The 12,880-nt window shown below is 44.1% G+C and overlaps 1 protein-coding gene across 2 annotated transcripts in view; it reads left to right on the forward strand.

The window, feature by feature from the left end:
- Dst (dystonin) overlaps positions 1-12,880 on the forward strand; it is a 391,633-nt gene that overhangs the window by 43,549 nt on the left and 335,204 nt on the right. For both annotated transcript variants that reach the window (XM_038342010.2, XM_038342008.2), the window contains exon 3: positions 6,715-6,912. In XM_038342010.2, the coding sequence (XP_038197938.1) occupies positions 6,715-6,912 (198 nt within the window). The remainder of the gene's footprint in view (positions 1-6,714; positions 6,913-12,880) is intronic.

Below are 12,880 nucleotides of genomic sequence, written 5' to 3' on the forward strand. Positions count from 1 at the left end.
TGTGTTTCTAGAGAAGAAGATGCAATATCTCAAGTAATTCCAAAATGCAAAAATCTCCTTTTTGTATTTTAATTTGTACATCTTCAGCCATGTAGTCTATGCTTTTTGTCTCGAGTGGTTTTGGGGTGCAGAGTTAGATATATACTGTTTTATATATCTATTTCGGGGTCTTTGAATGAGTAATTTGATAGAACTCTAAGAGCTGAGCTGGGTTCTTGATGTCAGAGGTAAGTCTCACGCAACTGTAATGCACAGTCACGCTGGAGTCCTGAGAGGCCACGGGCAGAAGCCATCGGGACTGGACCAGCCACCGCTGTTACTTTTGCTCTTATGGTCTGTGCTGACGTACTCAGTCTCTGCAGGGGCCGCGCAACCTCTGTCAGTCCTGTGCTGTTACTTGAAACTTGCTCTGCAGACCTGAAGGATTGGAATCCCCTGGCAGCTTGTTAAGAATATAGACTTGATGTGGGAGGTGGTGGTGTACCCTATAATCCCAGCACTTGGGAGGCAGAGGAAGGTGAATCTCTGTGAGTCCGAGGCCAGCCTGGTCTACAGGGCGAGTGCCAGAACAGGCTCCAAAGCTATAGGAGAAACCCTGTCTCGAAAACAAACAAACAAACAAACAAAAACACACCCAAAAAACAGACTCTTAGGCCCCAACATTTCTTTATCAAACTCTCAAAGGAGGGGCTCTGTGATGTCTTAGTTTTGTTTCCTGTTGTTGTAATAAAGTATACACACTAATAATAATTAATAATAATCATCATCTATGTTTTTAAAAGGTGTTATTAAGAATGTAGGCAGATCGCAGCCCTGTATTGTTCTGAGGTATACAAAGTAATAGAGTAACTGTGGCAAGCAGCGTGGAACAAATAATTCTCAAACAATGAAAATAGAATCATCATAGACCCCTTGATCTTTCTTCTGGCTGTTTATCCAAGAGAACTGAATGGAGACCTTGAAAAGATATTTAGATACCTCCTAAAACGAATAAGATATAGGAATGTCAGTCACCTTAGGAATAAGTAAAAAATACGGCACATAGATATAATGAACTGTTAATCAGGTTAAAAGGAAGAAATCCACATGATGTATCCAACATGGATGAATGTTGGGGACTTTATGCTAACTGTAGTAATGGAGTCACAAGGAGATAAGGACTGTAAATTTCATTTAGTCCTGAAGTACCCAGAACATTGAAATCCAGATTCAAAGGATGAAATAATGGTAACAGAGCCCAGAAGCTGGACATAGAGAGAAGAGACCTGTCCCATTTAACAATACTCTATTATGTGCTGAATTAAAGTCTGAGAGATTTATCTCGTGTTCAGTCTTTTCCCCAGAACACTCCCCCCAACACATACATTGAAGACTGTCTTGAGAGTTGTTACCCAGAAAGCGCTAATAAATTAGAATGGCTTTTAAAATAGCAGAAGTCCCCTACAGAAAGATTTCTCAATGCCCACCATTCAAAGAGTAGTGTTCTGGTTTGCTTCGACAAAACACTGACCAAAAGCAACTTGGGGGAAGCTGGCTTGTGTTTAGAGTCTCTATCATCAAAAGAAGCCAGGGTGGGGTGGGGGGAGCTCTAGGCAAGGACTGAAACCCAGGGACAGAGGGACGCTGCTTTCTGGCTTGCTTGCCTGGCCTGCTCAGCTTGCTTTCTTATCCAGCCCATGACCACCTGCCCAGGGATGTGCCCACCGCATTAGTTAGCAGTCACGAAAATCCCCCTCAGCTATACCCACAGACCAGTGTGATGGAGGAAGGTCCTCAGCTGAGAGTCCCTTTCCCCACATATGTGTAGGCTTGTATCAAGTTGACAAAAACACCCAACACAGGTGTCACTCCCAGAGAATAGGAAATTGCCTCCTGCTTGAGTGAGGTGTCCCCAGGGTGCTCCCTTGGAACACCTTCCATAGAGAACCAAGCATGAATGCAAACGTCGGAGAAACAAAACTGGAGTCCAGGGAAAGAGTAGGTCCCAGAGCGGGGAGGCAAGGATGGGCGAACCCAGAAATACAAAGACGCAGCTTCTGGTGGCTTTATTCCTGGGGGTCTTTACTGAGGTGGTCATGAAGTCTGCCCAGGATGACAGGAACATCATGTGGAAATTGCACTATGCTTCCTCTGACCAACGGAAGAATAGCTGACTACTCTATTACTGTCTTCATATACTGTCCTCAGACCGACGGAAGAATAGCTGGCTGTACTCTATTACTGTCTTCCTATACTCTCCAGTGAAAGCATGAGCTGGGACCCCAAACTCAGGATGCGTATTTGAAGTAGGAGAGAGCCAACCCAGGGTTTCTCTGCGTTTCCCTAGTTGGCCTGGAACTTTCTCTGTAGACCAGGCTGATCTCAAACTCACGGAGAACCACCTGCCTCTGCCTCTTGAGTGCTGGGGTTAAAAGCTCGTAGGTTTTTTTTGTTGTTGTTTTGTTTTGTTTTTATAATTCATGCAATACATTTTGATCATATTCCTTCCCCTCCCCCAACCATCCCAGCTCTTCCCTCACCTCTCTCCCTCTTCAAACAAAGTGCAGGTGCTTGCACGCATGCAAACTGTGGAGTCTGTTTTGGCCATTTGCACTTCTGATGGGGACTTTACCTTCTGGTTTTGTTAGCCTCGTGGTAGAAACTCACAGCTCACTGCATTTATTGTGATCTTTTATCTGTGCGCGTTTTAGTGTGGGGCCAGGAAGGAGTGGCTAGCTGTATTTGTCTTCAACAGTTCGTACTTTGGCTTTGTGGCCAGGTGAAGGCCCAAGCTGGTTCATTTTTAACTCAGCAGTAACAGACGGTTGAAGGATTCCTTGATGAGATGTTGGTGTGTGAAAGTACTAACCAGCCTTCTGGGACTCTTCCATCCCTTCCACTTCCCTAACTCTGTGCCCTAACCAGTGGTATCTAGGCAAGGTCAAATGAAGAGAGAGCACTATAGCCCTTTAAATCCTAACACCAAAAAGAGCTTATAGCACCACCTGCTGTCTTAAAATATAATTTTCTTCTGTTGCATCATGGCTCATGTTTTATAGTGTTTATGACAAGCGAGTGTCGTAAACTAAGGACTGTGAACCCGCACAGTGACTTTGGGAATAAAGCTGACTACCGGGTGATGGTTTTGTGTTTATGGTGTTGGCCATCACAGCTCTGAACTGCATAAAATTTGTTAGTGCAAAAGTCAGAATGTACGCGATATAATAATAGAAATGCCAAGCAATTACTATTAATGTGATATGTACTTCTCTAAGTACACTATGTAGGCTTTCCTTCCGAAACACAACCATGATTCTTTACGAGTTGTGTCACATCTTGGTAGATGCAAACATTGTGGCACAGCAAACATTGTGACCAGTATCACATGCTAAGTAAGAGGACTAGCCACTGAGCACAGCGATGAGACTCACTGAGTCAAGACCTCTCACCCAGTGGTCAGTGCCTCTCATGTCTTCAGCAAAGCACACCAGCAGCGTGACTCAAGATTCCTTTCATACCTGGCTGTATTCAAGAATATCTTTTATTTATACGAGTAATAGGTAGTAATCATAGCCGACACTTCCATCCTGTTGTGTGCCAACCGCTCTTCTAAATGCTTTGCATAAGTGAAATCATTATTGCCTCTGTAAACCTATGGAGTATTTCATTTTCAAACTTATTTTACAGGTAAGGAAATAGTTAAGTGACTCGCTGAGAGCACACAACTAGGGAATAACAGAAGCTATGGAATGGACCTGGATAGTCTGGATGTAAAATCTCTGTGCTATATTCTAATGCTTAGAAAATTTGATTCTAAAAGATTATAGTTATGTTTAAATGGAATGGAATTTACAGAGATATGCATGATAGAGCTAAGATAAAAACAAAAAAAAGCGGTGCAGGTTGGATAAACACTTAGGAAAAGATGGCTTTAGTTGGTTTTTTCTTTTGGTATCAGAAGAAATTCTGTGAGCTGGCAAGATGACTAGGAGATAAAAGTTTTGCCACCAAACCTGACAAGTGGAGTTCAGTCCTGGATCCACGTAGTAGAAGAGCCAGCTTCTGCAGTTATCCTTTGACCTCTGCAGTGTACCATGGCGTGCACACAGACACACGCATACACACACACACAAATATATTTTAAATAACAAAAGCCCAAATAGACACACAAATTCTTCATTGAGTGTCTTCTTGAGCAGTCTTGATTGTTCTAGAATGGATAGAGGGAGGTGGAGTGGGTAGATTCTTGTTCTCCAGAATGGCTCTAGTCTCTCTCTCTCTCTCTCTCTCTCTCTCTCTCTCTCTCTCTCTCTGGCTCTCTCTGAGTGACTTTGAGAAAATTTTAGGCAATATTTGCCTCCCAAGTGTTTCTAGAATTTGTAGAGCTCTGAGGAGTGTTAGTAATAATGGAAATTGAGCCAAAGACAGCTGCTTATTACTCATAAGAAGAGAATCTCCATTTTTATTAAATAAACATTCATTTCACCCATTTCTGCAGAAGCTGGCATTGATAGCTAATGCCACCTAGTGGTTAGAATACACAGTAGTTCCTGAGTCTTTAAACCACAGAAATTATCCTCAGTGAGTTTAATTCAGAGGAAGAAAAGAGAGTGCACTAGGAGTCTGGCATGTGCTTGGTTGCCTGATGGCCAGTTCTTTTGAGGGACCCAGCTCTACTTTAAACATGCTTAGCAGATGACCCCAGCTCCCTGTCCCTAATCTCTTCCCCAGCAGCTGCTGTAATACCTCCTGGGTCGTATGGGGGCTGCAAAGATCTTCCGGGACTATTTTGAGTTGAAGAGGGCCAGCTGAGCTCTCACGCAGGGGCGGATTGGAGCAGGCTGATGTGTGATGAGCTGGTCCAGACAGTTTTGAAAGTCTGTTTACAGTTCCTCCTTGTTCATCTCTGTTGACCTCGGAGCGACTTTGCGGGTCCTCCTCTACTTAACCCTCCTCATCTTCATATCCTCCAGTGTGTGGACAAGGTCTCCACAATCAAACGCCAGCCCATCTCCAGGCTCTTCAGTGAGAAATTCCCTGCACACACCCGGTCTTCCTGAACTCTGCACATCCACGATCAGACCTTTAAAACTTCTTTTCCTGGTGTCCTTAGTCCCAGTTCTGTATTCCCTCACTGCAATCTCAAGTCTTCTGTGTCTCTTCTAAAATTCAGACAAACCACAAACACAGGCTCCCCTTAGATTGTCTGTTCTTTACCTCTTTAATTTCCATCCATACTTGACTTAGACTCCTGGCTGGCACATCCTCAAATAGTATCTGCTTGCTTGTAAATATTTCATGTGTGTACCTGCCATTTTACTTATTCATTCATTCCTAAACTCTTTGCCTTGCCTGGAACATAAGTACTCTTTAGTCCTCAAGTGCCTACCACCCACTAGACTAAGCCAAATATAGGGTAGCTTCAGCTCCATTCAGCTCCTTCTCTGAGCTCTGCTGCCACTGAGAGCACTCAACTGCCTGCCCACTTTTGCCTCTGTGTTTGTGAACTCATGTAAATTACTTCCTTTGTGTTCTGGTAAATTACTTTTTGTTTTCCGCTACAAGAGGACTGAGGCCATCTTTGATACCTTCCAAAATTGTTTTCTCGATGTGGCTTATTTGAACTCGTTTTCTTGTCTGAAGACTTATGCTTACTTTACTGACTGTTTTATTAAGCACTGCATTTTTCTAGATAGGCTACTTGGAATTTTATAAATACCCTTTATTTAGAACCTGAAAGTCTTGTGACCAGAATGTAAACATTTCATGGATTAGGGCAGTTGAAGTCAGAAATGTTTACTAAATTGTGTGGCTTCAGTTAACAAGTCAGCATTTGGACCCAGCCCATCACTCCCAAGCCCACGTCCCTTTCCCCCACACGACCTCTGCCTTAGCGCTGGACCCTCCCTTTGTGTGTGCTGTACCAATGCTTTGCACTCCTACTTTCCCTCCGAAAGGATTCTGCTCTCCAGAGGGCAGAAGGGCTCTTTTTTCATCATTTCTGTTGATGTAGTAAATTAAGTATCCCAACTAAAGTAACTTTAAGGAAGGAAAGAAGGGTTTATTTGGCTTACAATCCCAGGTCACAGTCCACTGTCGTAAGAATGTTAAGGTATGAACTTGAAGCATCTAGTTATATTCACAGTCAGGAGTAGAGAGAAAATGAATGCATGTGTCATTAATTGTGCTCAGTCTCTTTTCTATATGATATACCGCAGGATCCAGACATAGGGAACAGTACTGCCCACAATGGGCAGATCTTCCTGCTGCAATTAATGTAATCCAGACAGTTCCTCACATGCGTGCACACAGGCCAACCTGAGCTAAATAGTTCCTCACTGAGACTCTCTTCCGAGGTGATTTTAGATTGTGTCAAGTTGGCATTTAAAACAAACTGTCTACTTGGCCTGGTGTTCTGTTTCCTTCACCATCCTCTGTTTCATGCTTAATCACACATATTCATTAACTCATCTGAACCATATATAGAAGTAGAACAGGGTCCCCCTCTCTCATTTTTGTATCCATCCATTGATTTACTGAATCCCAAGACCATTTTCTAAGGTGCTCTGAGCACCGTGGATAAATGTTACTTCCATGTTGGACCTCTGATACTTAGTTGGGAAAGTAAATGAGTTCACTGACTAGTGGGACTTGGGACACTTAATTTAATTAAATCCAGAGAATATTTATATAAATCCAGTGAAAATCTAAATTTGTGTGTGTTTCCTGCCGCAGGGATTCCGAGCAAGCCCTCGGCACATCAGGAGACGAGTTGCTGCTGCTGCTGCGGCTGCCCGGCTAGAAGAAGTCAAGCCCGTGGTGGAAGTTCACCATCAGAGTGAGCAAGAGTCATCAGGGAAGAAGCGAAGAATCAAGAAAAATAGCCGAGTGCAGCCAGAATTTTATCATTCTGTTCAAGGTGCCAGAAGGCCTGTAAGTAGAGAGCTGTCTTTTGTAAAAGTATTCAATACACACTCAAATGTTGAAATCATTCTCTTGAATAAGTTTTGGATCAAGTAATTGGGCTATCCTGTTGGTACCCCACAAAGTGACTGGGTTCACATGAAAGAGAAGCTGTTGGGTAGATCCTTGCTAGAGGCAAGAGCAGGTCAGTGTCACACAGACCTGATCTGAAGCCTAGGGGATTCCTGGTGCCCTTAAAGCTGTGGTCTAGAATGAAGAGGGGGACTTTAGAGTCAGCAGGTTGAGGTGTGACATCAGAGCTGCAGTAGAGCCGGTATCAGGACAGGAAAAGCACTGAAGGGGAGCTGGAGCTGGAATCTGTGGTGCTAGCTGATCCCCTTCCAGGAACCTCTAGAGCTAGGAGGATTCAGCTTCCCTGTAAAGCCAGCTCGAGGTACCCTAGAAGACCTTCTAACTATGGCCTTTCCACCGTAGGAAGGCAGGGGCTTTGTCTCCCTAACTATGGTGGTTTGAATGAGTGAGAATGTCCCCCATGGGCTCATAGATTTGAGTGCCTGGTCCCCAGTTGGAGAAACTGTTTGGGAAGGATCGGGAGGCATAGCCTTGTTGGAAGATGTATGCCACTGGTATAGACTTTGAGGTTTCAAAAACCTAAGCCATTCCCGTTTACATCTCTCTCTGCCTGGTGGTTTTTGTCTCAAGATATAAACTCTCAGCTGCTTCTTCAGTGTAGGGCCTGCCTGTGTGCTGCCGTGGTCCCTGCAATGATAATAAACTCTAACCCTCTGGAACTGTGAGCCCAAATAAAAGCCAAAGAAAAGATGTTTTCTTTTATAAGTTTCCTTGGCCATGATGTTTGGTCACGGCAATATTAAAGTAACTGAGACACTAACCAAGTGTCCTGTATGTCTGTCGACATCAGCACTGCCTTCCCTGGGGTGCCGGGGTTCAGCTGGAGGCTGATCTGCTCCTCATTTTCTGAGCACATTGCTCTAGGTGCTTTGATGGTTTTGTCTTGGTGGCCTCTGACACATGGATTTCCAAATGAACGCTGCGATAATTAAGGATTGAGGCCTTGGGAAATGCTATTTGAAAACTAAGAATTATATTTTTTAACTGCAATGATTTTATATTATTTTAGGATTAAAAGTTATGTTCACATGGTTCATGCTTATGCTATGTCAAGCCTATTGTTATCATTTCCTGTACTGACAACCTAAGGGAGCTGTCAAGATTTGACTTCATAATGCCTCTGCAAGCTATGAAGACACAGATGCCATTCCGTAGGGGTCACCGGGCGGCAGGCACATATGGAAATAGGCTTAGTGAGGAAGCTAGCAGAAGGGTCCTGCTTCTAATGAATCATTTGCAACAGAAGCACTGAAGTGCACTGTTTAATGACAAGATGTGTTATTGGTGCTTACAACATCCAGAGGAACTGTCAGGCAGGAGATGATGTCTTTAGGGAGAGGAGACCAAGGGGTGGAGAGAACTGTTTGGGTGTGTGGGGATTTACATAAGAGAAATGCATGCAAAAGCAGTCTGGAGAAATTGACTGGGGCCATATATCCAGACAGCCACTGGTTTAAATTGCACTTGCTGTACTTCCCAGAGAAAGCCAGAAAAAAAAAGTAAATCAGTTTTTATTTATTTAAATAATATGATGATTTTTGGAAGATTAAGAATGTGTCGTGTGTGCAGCAGGTTGGGGCAGATGAGCTGTGACTGCAGTAGGCTAGGGGTCATGACTCAACTCTGACGTCTCTTATTAATAATAGTTCATCTGAGAACGGCCTTTGTCAGCTATGTCCTGAAGGAGCAGCAGGAAGGGAGGGAGACAGAGGAGGGGCGAGTGAGGATCAGAGGCTGTCCACAGCCTGGTGTGTGTTTGTGGGAGCAGGTGATGCGGGCTCCCCCATCTGATTGCCTTTCTAGTAAATCGTCTGGGAGACCAGACATTGTCAGCCAGCAGCGAGACCATTGGCTCCTTGTTTTGGGTGATATCGCTGCAAACTTTTGAAACAGTCTGGCCACTGCTAACCTTTCACTGTTTCTCTGTCATCTGTAGACTGTTTATGTCTAACTGTTTATGTCTTCTGATGGGTGTAGTTAGCTGCACTCACTAGTATCGGCTGCTGCCACCCTGTTCACCCTGGCCCAAACCTGTTCTTTTTATCTCTTCCTCATTTGGATAAGTCAGTGCTGGCACTTATTGCTGCAAGAACAACTCTAGCTGTGGCTTGGAGATGGGCTGAAATTGCATCAGAGTGATTACATGGTGAGATTATATCAGATGAGATTGCATAGTGATCCGGAATTATTTGGATTGCTTCATGTGAAGCACTCCAGGCATTTCTAGGAGCGACTGTAATAAGACCTGTGAATAAGAAAGACTGGCAAAGCAACTGCAAAGAAGAATCAGTAACTATGACAGCGACTGAGGATGTAGCTCAGTGGTCAAGTGCTTGCCCGGCTTGCACATGGCTGTGGGTTTGATTCCCAGAATGCAAGGAGGAGATGAGGAAGACATGACTCTGCTCCTTTCTGCCGGCTCATAGTGGCCTTCATGATGACAGATCGTATGGAATGCACTACTCTTCATGGCTTTTGACGGCTGTAACAGACTGGCTTATTCTGAATTCATAATTTATACTTAAGAGTGCCTATAAGATGTATAATGGGGATCACTAATAGAAACTTAATTAATAATACATGGACTTCTTATGTCACTCCTTTGGGAAACTGGATGTCTCTAAAGCTGAGTAGTCAGCCATTTTATCCCGATTTTCTCCTAGTAAATGCGTCTCGAGATTTATTTTCATCTCAGGGTCTGTCACTGGCATGTTTAGGGACCTTGAACCATATTGGAGCAGGAAAGACAATTAGATCTAGCTCCTCCCTTGTGCTGTAATATTTTTGACAGCAGCCGGGCGGTGGGGGCGCACGCCTTTAATCCCAGCACTCGGGAGGCAGAGGCAGGCGGATCTCTGTGAGTTCGAGACCAGCCTGGTCTACAAGAGCTAGTTCCAGGACAGGCTCCAAAGCTACAGAGAAACTCTGTCTCGAAAAACAAAAAAACAAAACAAAAAAAAACAAAAAAAATATTTTTGACAGTACAAAACAGTTTTTGATTTCTGAATGTCAGAGTCCTTAAGTACTGCATTCACAACTTTTTCATTGCTGTGAACCACTTTTCTGATAGAGACATGAGGGGAACGCTGTATCTGTTTTCTGGTCTGTTACTGTGAGAGACGTAGCAGAGCTGTCCAGTCATTGATGGTAGGAACATGTTCACACAGCTCAGGCAGGAAGGAGAAAGAGTGCAGGCTGGAGCTTGGGCAGACAGCACTGACTAGTCCCCAGTGAACCACCTCCTTTAGCCAGGCCCTGCCTCCTACACTTCACAGCCTTCAGACAGTACCACGCATGGGCAAGACACTGGTCAGGACTTTACAGATTCAAACCATAGCGATTTTCCTTGTTGTAATGCAGAGCCTTGTATCCCTCCGTGTTTGCTTTCTGGTTCCTGGGCTGTGTTCCCCGTGCTCTCCACTGTGTTTCTTCTCACTTAATTTCCCCAGCAGTCTTCGGGCAAGTGCTCGGTTTCCAGAGAAGGAAGTTTGCCAAACTCATGCACCTGGTAGAAAGCAGGCCTGACATTTAAACCCAGGATCTCTGTACTTGAGAATATTGGGGAAAATGAGAAATTCTCCATTTTCACATTTGTGACCAGCCCCCTGGTTAACTTGACCACACCGAGTCTCAGATATGCATACACAAAACCTTTGTGTTTTAAACAATCAATCAGCCAGGCAGTGGTGGCACACACCTTTAATCCCATCACTCAGGGCAGAGGCCGGTGGTTCTCTGTAAGTTGGAGGCCAGCCTGGTTTACAGAGTAAGTTCCAGGCCTGCCAGGGCTATACAGAGAAACTCTGTCTCGAAAATAAGGCTAATTAGATAGCTAAACAATTGTACCAGTCAAAACCTATTTTTAAATGATGCTAAAGCAATAAATAAGTCCCAAACCTCATTTTTGCTATGCATCTTATTGGCTTGCTCTTCCTATGTCAGAGAACCCAGGAAATAGGAACCTTTGTTCTGATGTCTCTTCGTACAGATCTGTTCATGTATGACAGCTCTCCATCACAGGGACATAAAAGTTCCAGAATTAAAACAAACAAAAAAACATTAAAAAAAACCTCTATCTATTTCTGTTCTATTTTGCAGACTAGTTCTTTTTTAATATTGCAGCATGATTGCTTCCATTTCTGGCTTAGACCTCTCTGTGCACTTAGCTGCTAATACTCCTGCTTCACTGTCTAACCAGTAGCTTGCTTCCCTCCTGGCAGGAACACCAGTGTGGAGCTCCCCTTGGTTTTCCTACTTCTGAGCTCCTACCACAAGCCAGAAACTGGTTTACTGATTGTGAAAATTTTGATTCATAGGTTGGTTAATACAGGGGAGAAGAAACAGGCTTAGGCTTGGGGGGGAATAAAAACATGTTAATTTTGCAGTGGCCCTAATGAACGGTCTGTCTTAGAAGACGTGAGTCTGGATTTGGGAGCCATTTGTACAAAGGTGTTATCAAATGCATGACCTGGATTGGGTGACCCAGGAAGTGAAGCTGCAGCTTAGGTGTCTGATGTGCGAGCTTGAGAAGAGGGCCTAAGCTGCTTCAGAATGAATACCTTTTCAGTTTGTTTCAAAGGCTTCTCTGTACACAGTGAACTTTCACTTAGCTTACGTGGAGAGATCCTTGTAAGGAGTAGAGTTCAGCCAGTCACAGCAGAGGGAGCAGGAAGCGACGGGCGGCCAGCTTTCCAGATCAGGCGCAAACAAGGTAATTGCTGGTTTCTGTGCCTCGCTCCGCTTTCTGTGTCCACTCTCCTTTCTTCTGCTGTAAGTAGAACCTGAGCATGTGATAGAGGGAAACATGGAACAGTTCTGCCTGGCACCTCGACTCTAGAATTGTAAAAAGTGCTTTTTAGGATTTGGTTTGCTTTGCTCTTAGCCAGGCGCGGTGGTTCATGCCTTTAATCCAGGCCACTTGGGAGACAGAGACAGGGGGATCTCTCTGAGTCTGAGGCTACCCTGGTCTAAGTAGTGAGTTCCGGGAGAGCGGGAGTTACATAGTGAGATACTCATCCCCTCACTCCTCCAAAGAAAGATTTGGTGTTCTCTGTTCTTTTAACAGGGGTGTGATTCCCTTATAATCTCCAAATCTCCCCTTGGAAATAGAAATAGTTTAAGCAGGAGATGAATCCAGGGCTCTTGGCTTTGATTTCAGGATATCGTGTTAGATCAAGAAAGGCTGTTCAGGTAGAGACAAAAGAAAGTGGCAGGATTTTCCAGACATATCCCTTACTCCTTGCCTTCCTGTGTCCTCTGTGAAACCGGTTCCGTGCCTTGCTCTCCTTTTCTTTGATTTCTGTTTGGTGTCGTCTTGGAGATGTTTTCCTCCTGTTTGACTGCACTGCGCCTTAGGTGATTGTACCGCCACAGGATATTTTGGAACATTGCATAGTCTTAATTTTTATAAATTAACATTAGTAAGATTTTAGCACACCAAGCTTGGCGGCCGAGCACGGGTCCTTGATCTTTATTATTTTCTATTATAAATGTGGCTGGGTGTCGTCTCTCTGTTCTTTTCCTGCTTATGTTAAGTGGACTTCCCTTTCCCTTTCCTTTTCAAATATTCAGGACTAGGCAGCTTTATTTGCATAACCTCAGGACACTTCCCCCTGCAGTGGAGGCTTGACTGTCCAGGCCATACGGAGGCTAATTAATCAGAGAGATCATCTGCTCCCTTTGCCTCTTTGAATTTCTTCTTTCTTTCTGTCTGTCATTTTTCTTTCTTCCTTCCTTCCTCCTTTCCTTTCTTTTCTTTTTTCTTTTAGTTTTTCAAGACAGGGTTTCTTTGTGTAACAGCTCTGGCTGTCCTGGAACTCAGTTTGTAGACCAGGCTGGCTTTGAA

Source organism: Arvicola amphibius, chromosome 9 (genome assembly GCF_903992535.2).
Source record: "Arvicola amphibius chromosome 9, mArvAmp1.2, whole genome shotgun sequence".
In the NCBI taxonomy this organism is placed as follows: Eukaryota; Metazoa; Chordata; class Mammalia; order Rodentia; family Cricetidae; genus Arvicola; species Arvicola amphibius.